Genomic DNA, 15,327 nt, shown 5'->3' on the forward strand with positions numbered 1-15,327 from the left:
TCCAAGTGCCACCACACACCAGAAAACACTCCCCTTAAGAGAAAGCTCTCATCTTCCCTGAGCTGGGAATGAAGGAAGGGACGTTGCCATGTTCTGTGGTGGACACCACACACACACGTCTCATACAATATGCACACAAGTAGACACACCACACAGTGTACAAACACAACCTACAAACATGCACACATCCGCACATAGCCATGTGCATGCATGCACATAGCATGTACAATGCACCCCCGTGTGCCTGCACAGACCTCATATATACCCACATAGCACACACTTGTACACATACACAGCACACACCTATACACATACACACCCAAGCAGGTGCACACATACATACACATTCTATTGCACATGCAGCATGTGGGCACACACACATGTGCATCCCAGCCCAAAAGGGCTGCCCACAGAGCACAGCTGGCTACTGAGAGGGCAGGGCTCCCACACCAGCCTCAGAAAACTGGGGACTCTTCCCTTTCCAGCAGGGTAAAGCCTCATCCTCTGGACCTGTTTCTAAGATGAAATATGCAAGGAAGTCCTGTGGTCCCTTCATAGCACAAAACCCCGGGGACATATGCTTCAAATCTGGTGAAGGTCCAGTGGCACACAGACAAGAGAATCTCAGCAAACACATTTTGGTCTGCTTTTTGGACACAAAGATGTAAGCTGAGCTCTGAAGGAGTGTGACTTGGACTCTCCCTGGTGGCCTGGGCCACTCATGGTTCTGGCTGGCTTTATCTATTTTTTCCTATACATTATAGAACCAGCCTGTCCCACAAAGATGACTGAAAGGAGAGGGAGCCAGGCAACACTGTCGCCATAGCAACCCTCTCCCTCTTCCCGCCTCACTTCCCAGCCTCAGGGCAGGTCCTAGATGGCTGCAGGACACAGAGGGAAGGCCAGGTGCACAGAACCCCACCCCAAACCTTCAAGGAGCCTCCTCCCAGGAGGGCAGTGCCTTCCCTGCCTTCTGAGCAGCCAGGAGGGTCCCCTGGGTGGCCTGTATGCTGGCAGGACGAGGAGAGCAATCTGCAGGCTTCTCCCAGGGCCTCCCAGCCCACAGGTTGCCTTCCTCCCTCCCTCCTTCCCCAGAAGGGGCTCTTCCTGTTCTTTCTCCATAGTGATAGCAACTGGGTTCTAAAGCAGAACTATTTTCCTAAGAAACACATTTTTGCTATTAGACACCTGAAGTTTCTATCATCATTTTGAGACAGCCAGGTCTTTAAATAATTTTCTTAGAAATCAGAGCCAACCCATGAAAGAGTCAGTGAAGAAAAGATGGATAGGTGAGCACTGCACCGCCCTGCACAGACCCACAGCACACTCTTCACCGGGACTGCTTCCCACCCCGTATTCATGGAGAGCAGCTGAGGCAGTGAAGCAGCGTGGTAGCCACAGTCCAGTCTACACAGCTGAGTTTATAAGCACATCTATATTTAATCACGCAGACCCTGCGGTGAGCAGGCGCTGCCGACAGAGGCCAGTGTGGATCAAGCCCTGTTCTCCAGCAGAGCCAGCGGGCCCCAGACCCCCACTGGGCCACAGACATGGTTGCCAAGCCACCCTCGGGCACCTGCCACTCACCGACTCTGACTTGCTGCTGCATGGGCTTCCTCTCCTCGAGTCCATGACAGCACCCTGCAGGCGGGGCACTGTGTCTTGGTGTGGCCATTAGTGGTCAAGGAAACCCTGCAGCTGCTGAGCTAGCCCCAGCCTAGATCTCGCCACAGGGGACTCTCAGGAACACCCAAGCAGGTCTCTGGGACATTGAGAAACAAGGCCTCCGTCCCTTGAGTGTGGTGTGTGGAGAGTGCCAGCTTTCCTCCACAGCTCTGCCACCTGCACAGAAGTCGGGACCCTCCATCCTCAGGCTGCACAGAAATCGGGACCCTCCATGCTCATCCCTACGCCTGCATCCCACTCCTCGCCTTGGGCCGGACGCTCAGGTCACCGCTCCTGTTTAGTCTGAAACATGGAGGATGCACCATGAGCACGCAGCTGTCAGGACAAGGTGCCTCTGCAGCAGGTATTCACTGGCTCTTCTGATTCATCCTGTGGACACATCCACTTTCTTCTGCCTGGGAAATCAACCTGGGCTCTAGAACATCACCTCAGCCTAGGAGTGAAAGTCGACGGCCTCCAGAAAAGAGAAGGCCTCTATATTCAGCCCAGGCCTTTAGAAAGGCAACGAATGGCACAGCCAGAGCTTCTTGGTCCTGGCAAGAGCCCCCAGTATGCCGTGGGCATTATCCTTCCTACTTCACAGACACGAAACTGAGGCTCACAAAGGTCAAGGAACTCGTGGAAATCGCAGGGAGCTTCGGGGATGCCAGGATGGCCAGCATCCCCACCGCAGGACGCCTAGCAGGACCGGGGTGAGCACTCTGGGGGTCGTGGTGCTGTGCTGGGAGCAGTCTCCATCCATCAGCCCTCGGTGGGCAGATTCTGTCTTTGCCTACGCCCTCCTCAAAGCCGAGGCTGCCAGGCACAGGTACTCCCCGGGGCCCATGCAGCAGCCGCACTGGTAGAGGCTGGCCCCAGGAAAGACTTTAATTCCTGCTCCCTGTGGAGAGCTGGGGCGAACACATGGGGCCACAGGTCAGCCAGAAGAAATCCAATGACAGCTCATGCAGGGCAGAAGTCTGGAGCACAAGGGCACTGGACAAACCAAGGGCACTGGACCAGCTCGGCTGCAGAGGGCACGACCAAGCAATGACTGCAGCGGCCTGGGCCAGTCAGCACACCTGGAGAGTGCAGTCCACCCGGACTTCAGGCCAGGGCTGCTGCAACCTCAGTGCCTCGTTGCTGGTCAGAAACCTGAGGAGCACAGCCTTCAGGTGGCAACTGATGAGAAGACGCCCAGACCCTCTGCCTCTGCTTGCTCCAGGAGAGCTGGGCATTGGCACAGCCTGAGTAGCAGACCTGAGCCCACCCTCCCCCGACACTCCCAGGCGGAGGCGGGCAGAGCAGGTGGGACAGAAGGACGACACAGACTCTGAGGGGTGGGCACTCCCGCAGGGCACTCCCTCGTGCTCAGGACGCTGAGCAGAAGGCTCAGGTTTGTCACAGCCCCTGCACAGAGGCTTCCCTGGCCTGCTGCACCTCCCCGCACAGAGGCTCAGGAGAGGTTCCCAGGGGCACCCATCCTGAGAGGCAAGAGCCTCCTGGAATCCAGCCACAGGCATTGCCGTCCCTGAGGATGAAAGGACACTTTCCCTCCATGGCGGTCCTCAGGCAGCATCACTCTGACCTCCCACAAGGGTCCCCACACCTCTTGGTGATCACTGGTATCCTCAAACACCCCAGTGGACAGCACGCAGCTCCACAGGACAGACTCCATGTTAGTCCACCAGGTGGTCAGAAGGCTCTTCTGGCAGGGTCCCTGCCACTGTGGGAAGGAGACCCTCCTCTTCCCAAGACGCTGCCTTTCAGACAGACAGTCGCTCTGTCTCCTTTGGGCTTCTTCTCTGAGCTCCGTATCCCCAGGCCTCCTTTCCGCATGTGACGTGACTCAGGTCCTTGCATCTCGCTGGCACTCTTGGAGCGTGGACACCTCTACGTGTCTGTGGCAGGTGCCCTGACCACAGCACTGACACGCTGCTTCTCTTCCAGGGCACCTCCTGTACTCCAGTCGGGAGAGTGACGGGCAGGGTCGCCCTCTTGGGATCGGAGCCCACTTCCCTTTCTCTTTGCTCTTTGTCCATCCGTCCCCATCCCCAGTGCCTTCAAGCAGATTCCAGATGGGAGAGAGCCAGGCTTCCCTGGAGGAGGCCCAGGGTGGACCGGACTCACTTGCATCCTGTGCTGCTCATCTAGAAAGGGTGCAGGCAGCATGTCCCATTCAGTTCTCCAGCCGTAGTTGGCTCTACGGAGCGATTCAAGGAGAGATGACTGGTTTTCTCCCCAGGAAGACAGAGCAGGCACTGAGGCCAGGGTGAGCATGGCTGAGGTCTGCCCTCAGGACACTTCTGCACTAGCTCCCCTTCTCAGGAGCGCACCACGTGGGTACAGGAGCTTCCGGGAATCGTGGGGTGCTTGTAGCAAGTCTGAGGGCTTCCTTTCCACCTCATTCCCCACTTCCTCCCTCCTCCGAATGCCCAGTCACTGGTCCACTCCCAGCAGTTGGGTTCAGAGCGGATGGATACCTCCAACAGCTTCTGTGGCAGATCCCTGATCACCAGCTGCCACTCTCTTGCCTGCCCCCTCAGAGGCATCAGCCAGGGCAGCTGGGTCTTCAGAACCCACTGTGGTATGTCCTGGACACAGAGCCACCCCAGCTCTGTAGGAACCAGTCCTGGGCGCACAAACAGGAGCACTGGAACCTGGCTGGAGATGCAGACAGGCCAGGGATAGCCCGGGAACGGAGAGCAGGGGCTCCAGTGTGCAGTCACGAGAAGCTGCCAGCAGGCACCATCTCTGCCTCACTCCTGTGTGACCTTTCCTAAGAGGCTCACCCTATTTGGGCCAGTTTCTTTGCTTTTAAAACAAGCTTATTTAATTAATCAATTTCTAAAACCTCCTACAAAACTAAGTATGTGAAATCCTTGTCACTTTGACCAAAAACCCCACATTTGAAACGAGATGGAGGCAGATTTCTGTGGAAAGGAGGGGGACTTGCCTCCTAGAGTATAATCAGGGAGGCTGAAAAGGAGGAGGAGGCAGGAACATAGGCTGTAAGACCAGACGGTCACAGATAGAAGGAGGAGGCATGAGGCAAATTGGGCAAGAGAAGAGAGACGTGGGGTAACCCACAGCGTGAGGATCCCAGGGCTGCCCGCAGCAGGAGGAGCCTTCCTCCCTGATGATCAGGCCAGACGTTTTCTCTAGTAGATGAGGTAGGGGCTTCAAGAACTAGCAGGCCCTCAAACCTGACAGCCAGCAAAGCAGGTGGGACCTCCAGAGGCCCGAGAACCTCAGAGCAGGGCAGCCTCTTGCTGAGAGGAGAGACCCCGGCCTCTGGTGGGGTCCAGTCTTCCCACCCAGATGCGGGCCAAGTCTGAAGCTTTCAAAAGCTGAACGGTAGAAGCTCCTTCCTCATTCAAGTAGAAAGGAGTGTTACGCCCACACACAGGCCAAGAAATGGAGATGAGGTCCCGTGCCACCATGGGCTCTGATAGCCACACAGCGGCCAGGCACATCAACACCAAAGCTGTGTCCAGCCCAACAGGACCAGTCTGTCCAGCACTCTGGGCCTCCATGTCCTTGGATTTGGAAGCACTGGGTCTGGGGTGTGCTGTGGCATTTTCAACCTGCACCTCAGAGCTGGTGTGTGAGCTGCGTGTGCATGCCTGTGAGGGAGTGGTCACTGGGCTCGCGGTAGGTGGTTCTTCTCTGTCTTGAACGCAGTACATTGTTCATGGTGTTGAGGAGATGGACCTGTCTAGACAGCAGCCCTTACAGGCAGCCCTGCCCCTCCCTGTCCCATGCCAATCAATACGCTCCAAGGATTCCTTTCCAAGTTCAATAACTCAGCACTTGAAGGCCAACTGGGAATGGTCACAAACATCTTTCCACCCTGCCGTTTGTGAAAGCATTCCAGGACCCTCTAGTCAGGTGTTGGGTAAAGTAGGCACAGTGAATCCTGCACATCTCCTTCCTGCGCCCAGGGCCAGGAAGGAACCCCCACAGCCGCGGCAAACAAGTCTAAATTCTGCTTGTTGCTGCATAAAACTGGTGCCATCTGTCCTAGAGCTCAGTCTGACAGCTGAAGGTGAGTGCTTCTCCTCAGGCCCCGCCCCTGCTTCCTGCCCGGGATGAGGTTCCTTTGCATGTCCCACGTGGAGCCCACCTGCATCGTGCGTGCTGTGTGAATGCTGCAGGCCCCGAATGCACTGCGGACCAGGTGAGGCTGAGGCTAGGAAGGGTGGTTTCTGTGGCCTTGAGCAGCTGCACCAAGTCACCTTGTGTGTCTTTTTTTTTGCATGGGTCCTCCGAGTCCAATTCCAATTCTGACTGCAGCTGCCCCGCCTCTTGTTTAGCTGGTCCACTGCTGCTGGACGTGCATGTGCTCTGGCAGCAGTTTCCCATGGACACATCCCGTTAAGTGAAGGGGACATCAGGATGTGCTAGGTATGTTCTGCCACACTGCACAGGAGCTTATTGCTGGATGTACCTGGGACGCCATTCAGCCCTGCAGCAGTTCAGTGTCGGCACCGAAGGGTCCACATTAGGCGTCCACCCCTGGATTACAAGGGCAGCCTGGTCCACACAGATGGCTCAGGAGCTGAGACGTGTAGGCTGCATGATGGGAAAGATCAGAACACAGACCTGCATGTGTAGCATGTCAACAAAGCTGAGACAGCAGCACCCGGCACCCCTGAGCAGCCAGCCTGCTCCCCGCAGAGATGCGGTGCAAGGCCCATCCTGTCGTGGTTCCTGGTGGGTGCCACATCCCTTCTCATCCTGTGCTGAAACCGAGCCCCCACCCCCACACACTGTGGTCCTCCCTAGTTGGGGAGGGCAGAGGCAGGACTTAACTCAGTACCTGCTAGAGGCTGGCCCGAAGCCAATGGCAGGCAGGTGGTCCTCTGAGACAAGACCAAACCTGCCAGCAGCAGTCCCATCTTCAAGGGGCTGCAGCAAGCATCTGGGATGAACTTCACAGGGCGCCACACACGATCCATTCTGCCTCTGCGCCCAGCAGGCGCTGCACCTGGGCTTGTTCAGTCGTACTCCGTGATGCTGGTGCGATGGCAGGCCACCTGCACCCCACAGACCTGTCCCAGGCTTGGGCAGTCGCACTGTGTTGGGCTTCACGGGCCACTCAGCTCCTCCTCCCTCCACATGGCTACCCTCTCTCCCGTCATGGCCGCACAGACCCTGGGCATCCCTCTCCCAGCCTTGAAGGTCCTGCCTGTCCTGTCAGGAGTCCCTAAAACCAGAACGTCTGAGTTTAATCTGCATAATGATGCCTCCATTTTCTTGATACCCAGAGGCCTAACTCACTCTAGCACACTCTCTAAGTCATCAAAAAGTTATGTATTTTAAAATTGTGTTAAGAATATTTTAAGAATTATTCTGCAATCCTTTGTTTGTCCTGTAATTTAAAAGACATTGCTTGGACCCAGAAAGGGGCCGTGAGCTCACTCATTCCCAGGGCCAGCATTGCAGAGCGGCCTCCCCCCCCCCACCCCGTGTGCTACTGACACCTCTGCTTTAACTGAGCATCACACAGGAGTCTCTCGGCTGACTCAGAGCAAAACAGAAGTCCTGCAGAGGTCCAGGCCGCCTCGGGGCTTCTGCACCTCGGAGAGGCAGGCCCTGGCCCGCCCCACCCTTCCCTAGAGAGGTCCCCAGGCCGGGGAAAGAAGGCCTGCCGGGCAGGGCAGTGAGGGGCTGAGGCTCCTGGGGAGGCCTGCAGGGGGCAGCAGGAGGCCTCGGGACCACCTGTCCAGCGTGGGAGCCTCGGTGACCCCAGGATAGGGACCCAGGTGTGCACACCTGAGACTGAACTCCAAAAAGGGGGAAGTGCTGAGTATCATGCACTTTGAAAAGTGACCCTTGGGCTTCCGTCTTCCCTTGAGTTTCAGGTAAAATGTTTTAGAAATTGGTCAGAGCCATGAATTCTGCTCTCAGTGGCCTGGTTTCTTTCTGTTGGGGAAGAAATAGCCAAGCCTTAGCATAGGAAGGAGTGGGTCTCACTTTCCATATAAAATGTCTTTATTTCGCCCCTTTCTACACTTCTTTGTTTCTCATTTCTATGAAAAAAAAGAATGAAAATCAACAAACTCACTTTTAGAACAAGATCTGTTCAAGAAAACGTAACCTTTCACTAAAACTTCTCTTCAAAGGCTGATCCATAAGGGCCCGAATGGTTCCAATGTACAAATGTATTCAACTACTGTAAGGAGGGCTCAGTCTGCATCGTTGTGATTATTTTAACATTGAAACAAGGTTATTTTAACTACGAAACGAGATTTTTTTCATATTTTGTGTTTTACTAATTAAGATAGAGTTTCCCTGAACAAAGGAAACAAACCAACACTTTCAAGGGTCTCCTCAGGAAACTCTGCAAAGTGCTCGAGTACGTCATTGTGATATTTGATGCTGTTATTCCAAATAGTCAGTGTGCTCTGTGCACATTAGCCACCAAGCTCAAAATCAGAGCCTTGGGGCAGACTTAGCCAGAGGGGTCAGCATAGAGGTCCTAACCCAGGCAGAGAGGCTTGGCCCAGAGGTCCCACTCCAGCCAGAGCTCCGTCCCATGGACAGCACCTAGGCCTTGGTGGACAACACTGTAAGATCAGCAGTCATCTCTACCTGGACTGGTGCCTGAGGGCTCCTTCTCACCCTGCAGGAGAATGCAGAGCACTCCTGGTGCTGAGAGGGTCCTGCTGCCTGCAGTCAGTGCCAGTGTGACCTGATTCCCCAAGTACTTGGAGACAAGTGGCCTCGGCTGGCCCTGGGTGTCCACCCATACTGCATCCCACCCTTCAGTACAAATGTGGAGGATGCTGGCAGTATCCTGGACTTGTGGGGAGCTGCTGACCATGCTGCTTGCAGGATTGGCGTGAAGTGGGCTCCTCTTTTGTCCACCTTGAGCAGCAAGACGTACTTCTCTGTGCATGCTCAGGTACCTAGGGGCACACACAGGGTGAAAAGCACCACGCTGTCCTGCCTTGACTTAGTCATGACACTGACTTAACCCTCAGAATCTTCTGTTTTGGAAGACAGGTAGGATGACAGAATGTAGAGGAAGCCTTTTCAAACTTCCTTGTGAATGATCAGCCAATGATGCAATTCCAGTCAGTCACAGGACTGCTTCCTTTCCTGCTTCCCCATCTCAGGCAGGGTCCTACAGAGGAGAATCCCACAGTGCTCTGATGCATTTGCTCCTGCCTGGGTCCAGTTGGAGGCACACGTGCCATGTGCTGGTCCCTGACCTGTCTGAGCTATGTATGCCAGTGCAAACCCTGGGTCTTTATGATTATACGTTGCAGTGCACAGATATCAAATTGATTTTTGATGTTGCAGGATGTGCCTGATCATGTTGAAGGATATATCTGATGACCACCAAGTAGATGTGGCTGGTGACAATTTCTATAAAGGTCCTGGGCCTATTGTTTTAGATAGGTATTTCTATGTTGCACACTGGTCTTGAACTCCTGGCTTCAAGTGATCCTCCCGCCTCAGCCTCCCATGTAGTTGGGATGACAGGTGCCACCACTGTGCCAGGACTCCAAAGTTTCTCCAGTAGTGAGCAACACAGAGAAGCCCCGCAGCAGGAGGGCCAGGGGCTCAGATCTGCAGGTCTCACTGTGGCTCAGGTCTGCCACTCCTCCAGGGAAAGGTCACTGCAGTGAGATCAGAATGCACATGTCTGTGAGCATACCTCAGTGCTGTCCGAGTCTCATGTCACCTTAATTGAGTACTATTTAAATGCATTACTGGGCTGGGGATGTAGCTCTGTGGTAGAGCACTTGCCCAGCACATGTGAGGCACTGGGTTAGATCCTCAGCACCACATAAAAATAAATAAGTAAAATAAAGGTATTGTGTCCATCTACACCTTAAAAAAATTTTAAACACATTATTATGATTTTTTTCCATCAGCATTCTTAAATGTCTATACAAGACCAAATTTCCCTACTGAAAATTATTTTCTCTTTGTATTGTGTACTCTCAAGGCAGACACAGGACCCAGAAGGTCCGGGAGGATCAGGGACCTCCTGTCTAGCACACCACCAGCCTGCACGTGCAGATCTGAGGTGGTCCATCCATTGCTCTTTCTTCTCTGAGTGCTTCTACCCAGAGTACCTTTGAAGGAGGGAAAAAAACGATGGATGAAGCCAAGCTCTTTGTCTAGGGCAACTTCCTCTTCACAGGAACTTAAAATAGCCCAGGTGCTGCTATTCCTGGTGACCATCAGGAAGCGAGGCCCAGCCCCTTTTGCTTTCAGAACTGCTCAGAGTGGCTCAGGCTTCAGGCCCAGCCTCCCTGCCAGCAGCCAGGGCCGTTTCCATGGAAACCCTTTCAGAGCCCAGGCTGTGAGGCCCATACTGCCTCCAATTCTGCCCTTGGGGACTTTGCCCACGTGGGCCTCCCTTCTCAGGGAAGCTGTGCTCTTGCATGCACAGGTGCCAATCGAACGTGCTAAATCCATCCCACACCACCCCCACCCTCCAGATCCTGGAGCCCACAGCTTCTGGGAGCAGAGTTTCCCTTTGTTAGATGAATAATCACTCCCGCACTCACAATTGCGGAAAATCGTTTTTGAATGTTGAGATTTCCTAAAGCTAGAAAATTTGCCTGTAAATCCAAGAGTTTAGATAATGCCCTAAAGTCTCTGAACAGTTGCCTAGAAATGGATGCCCAAAACGTGGGGGAGAGGGGGTGGCTTCTGCCAAGCTGCCTTGTGTAGCCCTGGGCACCGCCTAGGGAAGAGCCACTGAAGACCTCAGGGCCGCTACACCTAGTGCCTGGGAGTCCCCTGGGCAGCAGTGCTCGGGCAGGGCTGGAGCCTGGGCCCAGCTCCATCCAGGCCCTCCTGCCCAACTGGGCTTAGTCCCGGCAGGGAAAGGCCCCCGTCCACAGGGCCAGGCGAGGCAGAGTGGGGATGCGGTCAGCCGCCAGGCTTCGACTAGTGATAGTCAAAGCAGACCTTTCAAGAGACGGGCCTCTTTGCTGCCATCTTTTTTCTTTGCCAACACTATGAAAACTCTGGAAATGAGCACAATCAATATTTTTTTTCATGGAGGAGAGAGGACGCTTCTTTTCTTACCAGATGATGAGGGGGGCATTTGTAAAAGGCAGCTACATGCACAAAACAGCAGCAAAGGTGATTTTCATAGGTATGAAAATTTGTTTTTAGTGGCATTTTTTTGGTTATAATATTGCTCCTTGAGCAAAATATGACAACTTCCTTGACTCTCACCAAAAAGAAAAACGACATGTGAAAAATATTTACTGGTATCAAAATGAGTAAATTTTAAATTAACTTGTCTTAAATACTTAAATTAGGAAAAGTTTTAAAAAATCATTTTCTTCCTTGAGCAAAGAACAAGATCACGTGTTTGTGGCTGGTGAGAGCACGTGTCTGGCTCAGGTTGGCCTCCCTTGACAGAGGCTTCAGTGCTGCCCAGCTTTCCCCTGCAGGAGTGCCAGGTCAGGCTCGTCCCGTGGGTGCTGTTGGAAAGTCCGCCAGCTCACCCAGCAGTGCTGTTACTGCCATTGCTGGTTGGCCTCGGGATCCAGCCTTAAGAACATGTCAATACCCATTGTTCCTCCAAAGGCAGTTCCGCAGCCAGATCTGCAGCTGCTGCTTTTAATAGATATTTTTTTGAAATATCCCATCCCTTTCTTAGGACTGGAGCAAAATTAGAAATTATCTGAATACTTCTGAATGTCACAATAAGGCATCCATGCACTGGAAATCAGTCCCGACTCCTGGGTTTCAACTTGGCTCCCTGACACTCTGAGCCCCCAGAGGGAGCCATCCTCCCATGAGAGAGACTGGACAGTGCTCACACCCGTCCCCAGAGCACCTTCTTGGAGGAAAGGAAGATGGACTCTTAGTATGCACCTGTGAGCTCTGTGTGTCATGAGGTCTGTCCTTGGCCAGATGCCAGGCACTCTGACACAGAATGGCACTCAGGGCTCACTACAAAGTGACCAGGCTCACTGAAGTGCTTTATCTTCGTTACCTTTGGAGGCCTACAAATTTAATAAAAAAGGAAATTTGTCTTGATTTTTGTGCCCTAATGTTCACCTTTGTGGTGGTGCAAAGCAGTGCTACCACCCGAATGCTTCTGCTTGTCCTCAGGTAGCACTTCAAATAAGTTGCATGGAGAGGGTTAAAACTCTTCAAGAGAAATCCTCTCCCCATCAAGCCATGGCCGGGTGTACTCAGCAGGCCAGTGAACCACACTCAGCAGGTTTACACAGACGCTGTGTGGGTGCCCAGGGACCTTGTCGAGATCCCCACGGATGTGGCCTAGGGTAGAGATGTTCTCCCATGCTGCACTAGGTGGCTAGGTCTAACCCAGGTTTGGAGGGAATCAGGTCACCTGAGTGCCCAGGTGCAGGCTGGGCTCGCTGGACCATGAGGTGCCCACAGGGTGAGGGAGCCCCGTGTGGTGCCAGCTCCGGCTGACACCATACAGTTGGCCTGGGGCGAGTCTTCCCAGGTGTGTGTCTGACTTCAGGCATGGCCTGGTGTGACAGCAAGCCCTGCCCTACTGCCCTGCTCCAGACTTAGAGCAGGAGGAAGGAGGAGCCTGGCAGTGCAGTCCTAAATGCCACCAGACTCGCATTTCTTGTGGACAGGTCCTTGTGCTTGAAGGAAGGAGGGAGCCACAGGCCTGTTGGTGGCCGTGGATGAATGCGCAAGGGAGCTCAGCGCAGGTCCGTCCAGCCTCTTCCAACTGCAAGGTTGAGCAAAGAAGAGTTTGCTTTTTGTCTAAGTAAGAAAGTTCACTGTCAGGGGATGCTCGTTCCTTCCAGTAAATCAACCAGTTCGCGTTTTGCTTGTAGGTGCCCCACCCCTGGCTGTGACGGTTCTGGACACATCACGGGCAACTATGCTTCCCATAGGAGGTAGGTGAAGACTCTTCCTCCCCTCGAGGCCCTGCTCTCTCCCTGGAGCCGCAGGGAACCTCCATCTCTGTGGCTCCAGAGCAGTCGGCTGGCTCCCTGGTAAAACGAAGGCTCCAGAGGGCAGAGCTGTCCTTCCCCACCTTCCCTGGAGAACCCAGAGGCTCTCTCCACACCTCACTACAGAGCAGGCTGCCAGGTTGCAGGCCTCCCCGGGCTGCTCTCCACCCTGAACACGCAACCAGGAAGGGTCCCTCTAGCGAGCTGTCCCTCAGGTCTCCGATCACTGTCTCCTGCCCGGACAGTTATCTCTTCCAGGGTAAGATCTGAGCCACAGTGCCCCACAGGTCTGATAAGCAGGGCTCAGTGGACCCGAATGCCACAGAGAGGAACTTCACAAGTCCTAGGCCCTGCCACTCCCCAAAAAGTGTGCAGTCTAGATTATGGCATCTGTGCCATCTGCCCCTCAGTGAGCATGTGGGGACCTATTTGACACCAGGCCCTGTGTTCTGTGCTCAGCTGGTAGGAGGGAAGAGCTCTCACTTCCCTCAAGCATGAAAACTAGTAAGAAGAGAGTCACATGCAACTTCCTTCCCATGACCCATGGGAACTCAGCCCCATGGTCCTGGAACCACGTTAGCTGGCATGGGCCAGGGCAGGCACATGCCTAGGGCCCAAGAGAGGACACAGCCACCTGCCATGGCTCCTCCTCCTGGGTGCACTCTGCAGTCCCAGACAGCCCCGCCCCGCGGCTCACCTGCCCCGAACAAGCCTCCTAGAGGGGTCTGATGAGGGCGGGCGGGGGGTGCGAGCAGAGGGCACCAGGGAGTCTTGGGAGCGCTCCCAGGTGGCAAGATGAGGTCACAGCACTCCTGAAGGACTGACCTCGCGCCAAGGTGGCTGAGGCCACGCACATGGGAATGGAGTCCTGTGAACCAGCCCACAGGAGGACAGAGGGACTTGGGGGCAAGGTGGCAGGCTGCAGGCAGGGCCAAGGGGCAGATGGACTGGGAAACGGGTCACCGTGTGGCAATGGAGAACCTCAAAGGCTGTAAACAGGGACAGCTCTGCTGTGGTTCAGAGTGGACCCTAGCCTGCCTAACAGGTGTTGCTGGACATGGAGTCACACTTCAGGACAGACCCAGGGGGTCCAATTCCAAGGTCTCTGTATCCAAAACTAGAGAGTTAAATAAACATGCTCAGCCTCCACGGTCCCTTCTGCAGAGACAGTCACAGTGTGGGCCTCGGGTGCAGAGGGACAGGGCTCAGCACGACACTCCCCCATGCAGACCGCGGGAGGGCCTGGAAGCAGCAGGAGCAGGGCCTGGGGATCTGGGCCTGCCTATCCCACAGCAGTCGCCCCGGCAGGTGGCTCCCTGCCTCAGCCAGCTCTCTCCTCCACATCCCCTGCATTTCTCCTGCAGAGCCGCTGCTCCCTAGGAGGCTGACCCCTCGTCCGCAGCATCCTCACCACCCCAGTCTCTTACAGCCTTGGGAAGGACTGAAGGGAGAGGCTTTGAGAGAGTGCAGGGCAACCTCCTCCCCGATGGGTCTCATCCCCAGAAGCCCAAGCTGGGGAGAAGGGAGTCACAGCCTGCACCCTAGTCAAGAAAGCCTGCCAGAGTCAGGGGTGCGCCGATTCTGAGAGGTGTTTCTCTTTTAGTCTTTCAGGGTGTCCAAGAGCAAAAAAAAGTGGCATACGGATAGCACAAAGCAAAGAAGATAAAGAAGACCAGGAGCCCATCAGGTATGAGGGTCAGGAGGCCAGGAACTATTAAGGAAGCCAGTGAGCATCCATAGGAAAAAGAGCCCACAGGTCACAGTAAACATCTGCTGAGATTTCAATAAACTGGGAAGTCAGGTAAACCAAACCACGTGTGGGAATTGGCCAAGCAGTAACCGGTGATGCTCCGCCATAAGCTTGTATGGCTGATGTTGTGAGTAATACCAAAACGAAAACCAAGAGACTCCCCTTCCCCAGCAGACCTGACAGGAGAGCAGACTCATGAAGGTTCATGAAGGAGTTAAATAGAAAATGGAAGTGAATATTTTACTGAGATCCTGGTTGAACCTAGCCCTCAGTTAAGCACTGAGCTCCCTGGCTTGGCCCTAGATCTGGCTGCAAGGGGGTCGGCCCCACACCAGTGCCACTGTGCCCCATGTCAAAAGTCTGCAGAATGACCTGGCGATCTTTCTGAATTTCCAATCTCAGTATTTTGGGAGGAAAAAACATCCGTTGAAACAAAATAAAACTGAGGCCTTGGTCCAGAAGGCTTTGGCTGGCCGCAGCCTGCCCAGGGCCACCCTGGAGGCTCCACCAGGTGGCGGCCTTGGCCCACGTTTGGTCTCTACTAGCTCCAGGCCCTGCCCGGCCGGCTGACTGCACAAGCTCCCTTTCCTTTTCCTGTAGGTCCTCGAGCAATGACAATGAAATTTGTCCCTTCTGTCTGCTGTCCAGGTGTCCTGTCCCAGGCTGTGACGGTCAGGGCCACATCACTGGGAAGTATGCGTCCCACCGCAGCGCCTCAGGGTGCCCCTTGGCGGCCAAGAGGCAGAAAGATGGGTACCTCAATGGCTCCCAGTTCTCCTGGAAGTCGGTCAAGACGGAAGGAATGTCCTGCCCCACGCCGGGGTGTGACGGATCAGGGCACGTCAGCGGCAGCTTCCTCACACACCGCAGGTGAGTGCCTGGCTGGCCGCGGTGGGTCACCCCGCTGCAGCTGCCGAGCTGCCCACAGGCTTTGTCACCACTGAGAAAGAAAAGTGATGACCATCAGGCCAACTAGGGGAACCC

General features: G+C 54.6%; 1 protein-coding gene across 9 annotated transcripts in view; it reads left to right on the forward strand.

Annotated features, from left to right (window-relative positions):
* The window catches only part of MYT1L (myelin transcription factor 1 like), a gene marked incomplete at its 5' end in the record, with an annotated part of 133,517 nt that overhangs the window by 90,524 nt on the left and 27,666 nt on the right, over window positions 1-15,327 (forward strand). For all 9 annotated transcript variants that reach the window (XM_081265476.1, XM_081265479.1, XM_081265477.1 and 6 more), the window contains 3 exons: window positions 12,474-12,536; window positions 14,197-14,280; window positions 14,992-15,213. In XM_081265476.1, coding sequence (XP_081121602.1) covers window positions 12,474-12,536; window positions 14,197-14,280; window positions 14,992-15,213 — 369 coding nt within the window. The remainder of the gene's footprint in view (window positions 1-12,473; window positions 12,537-14,196; window positions 14,281-14,991; window positions 15,214-15,327) is intronic.

The sequence above is a fragment of the Spermophilus citellus genome, assembly GCF_964194105.1.
Source record: "Spermophilus citellus genome assembly, chromosome: 13".
NCBI classification, from domain to species: domain Eukaryota; kingdom Metazoa; phylum Chordata; class Mammalia; order Rodentia; family Sciuridae; genus Spermophilus; species Spermophilus citellus.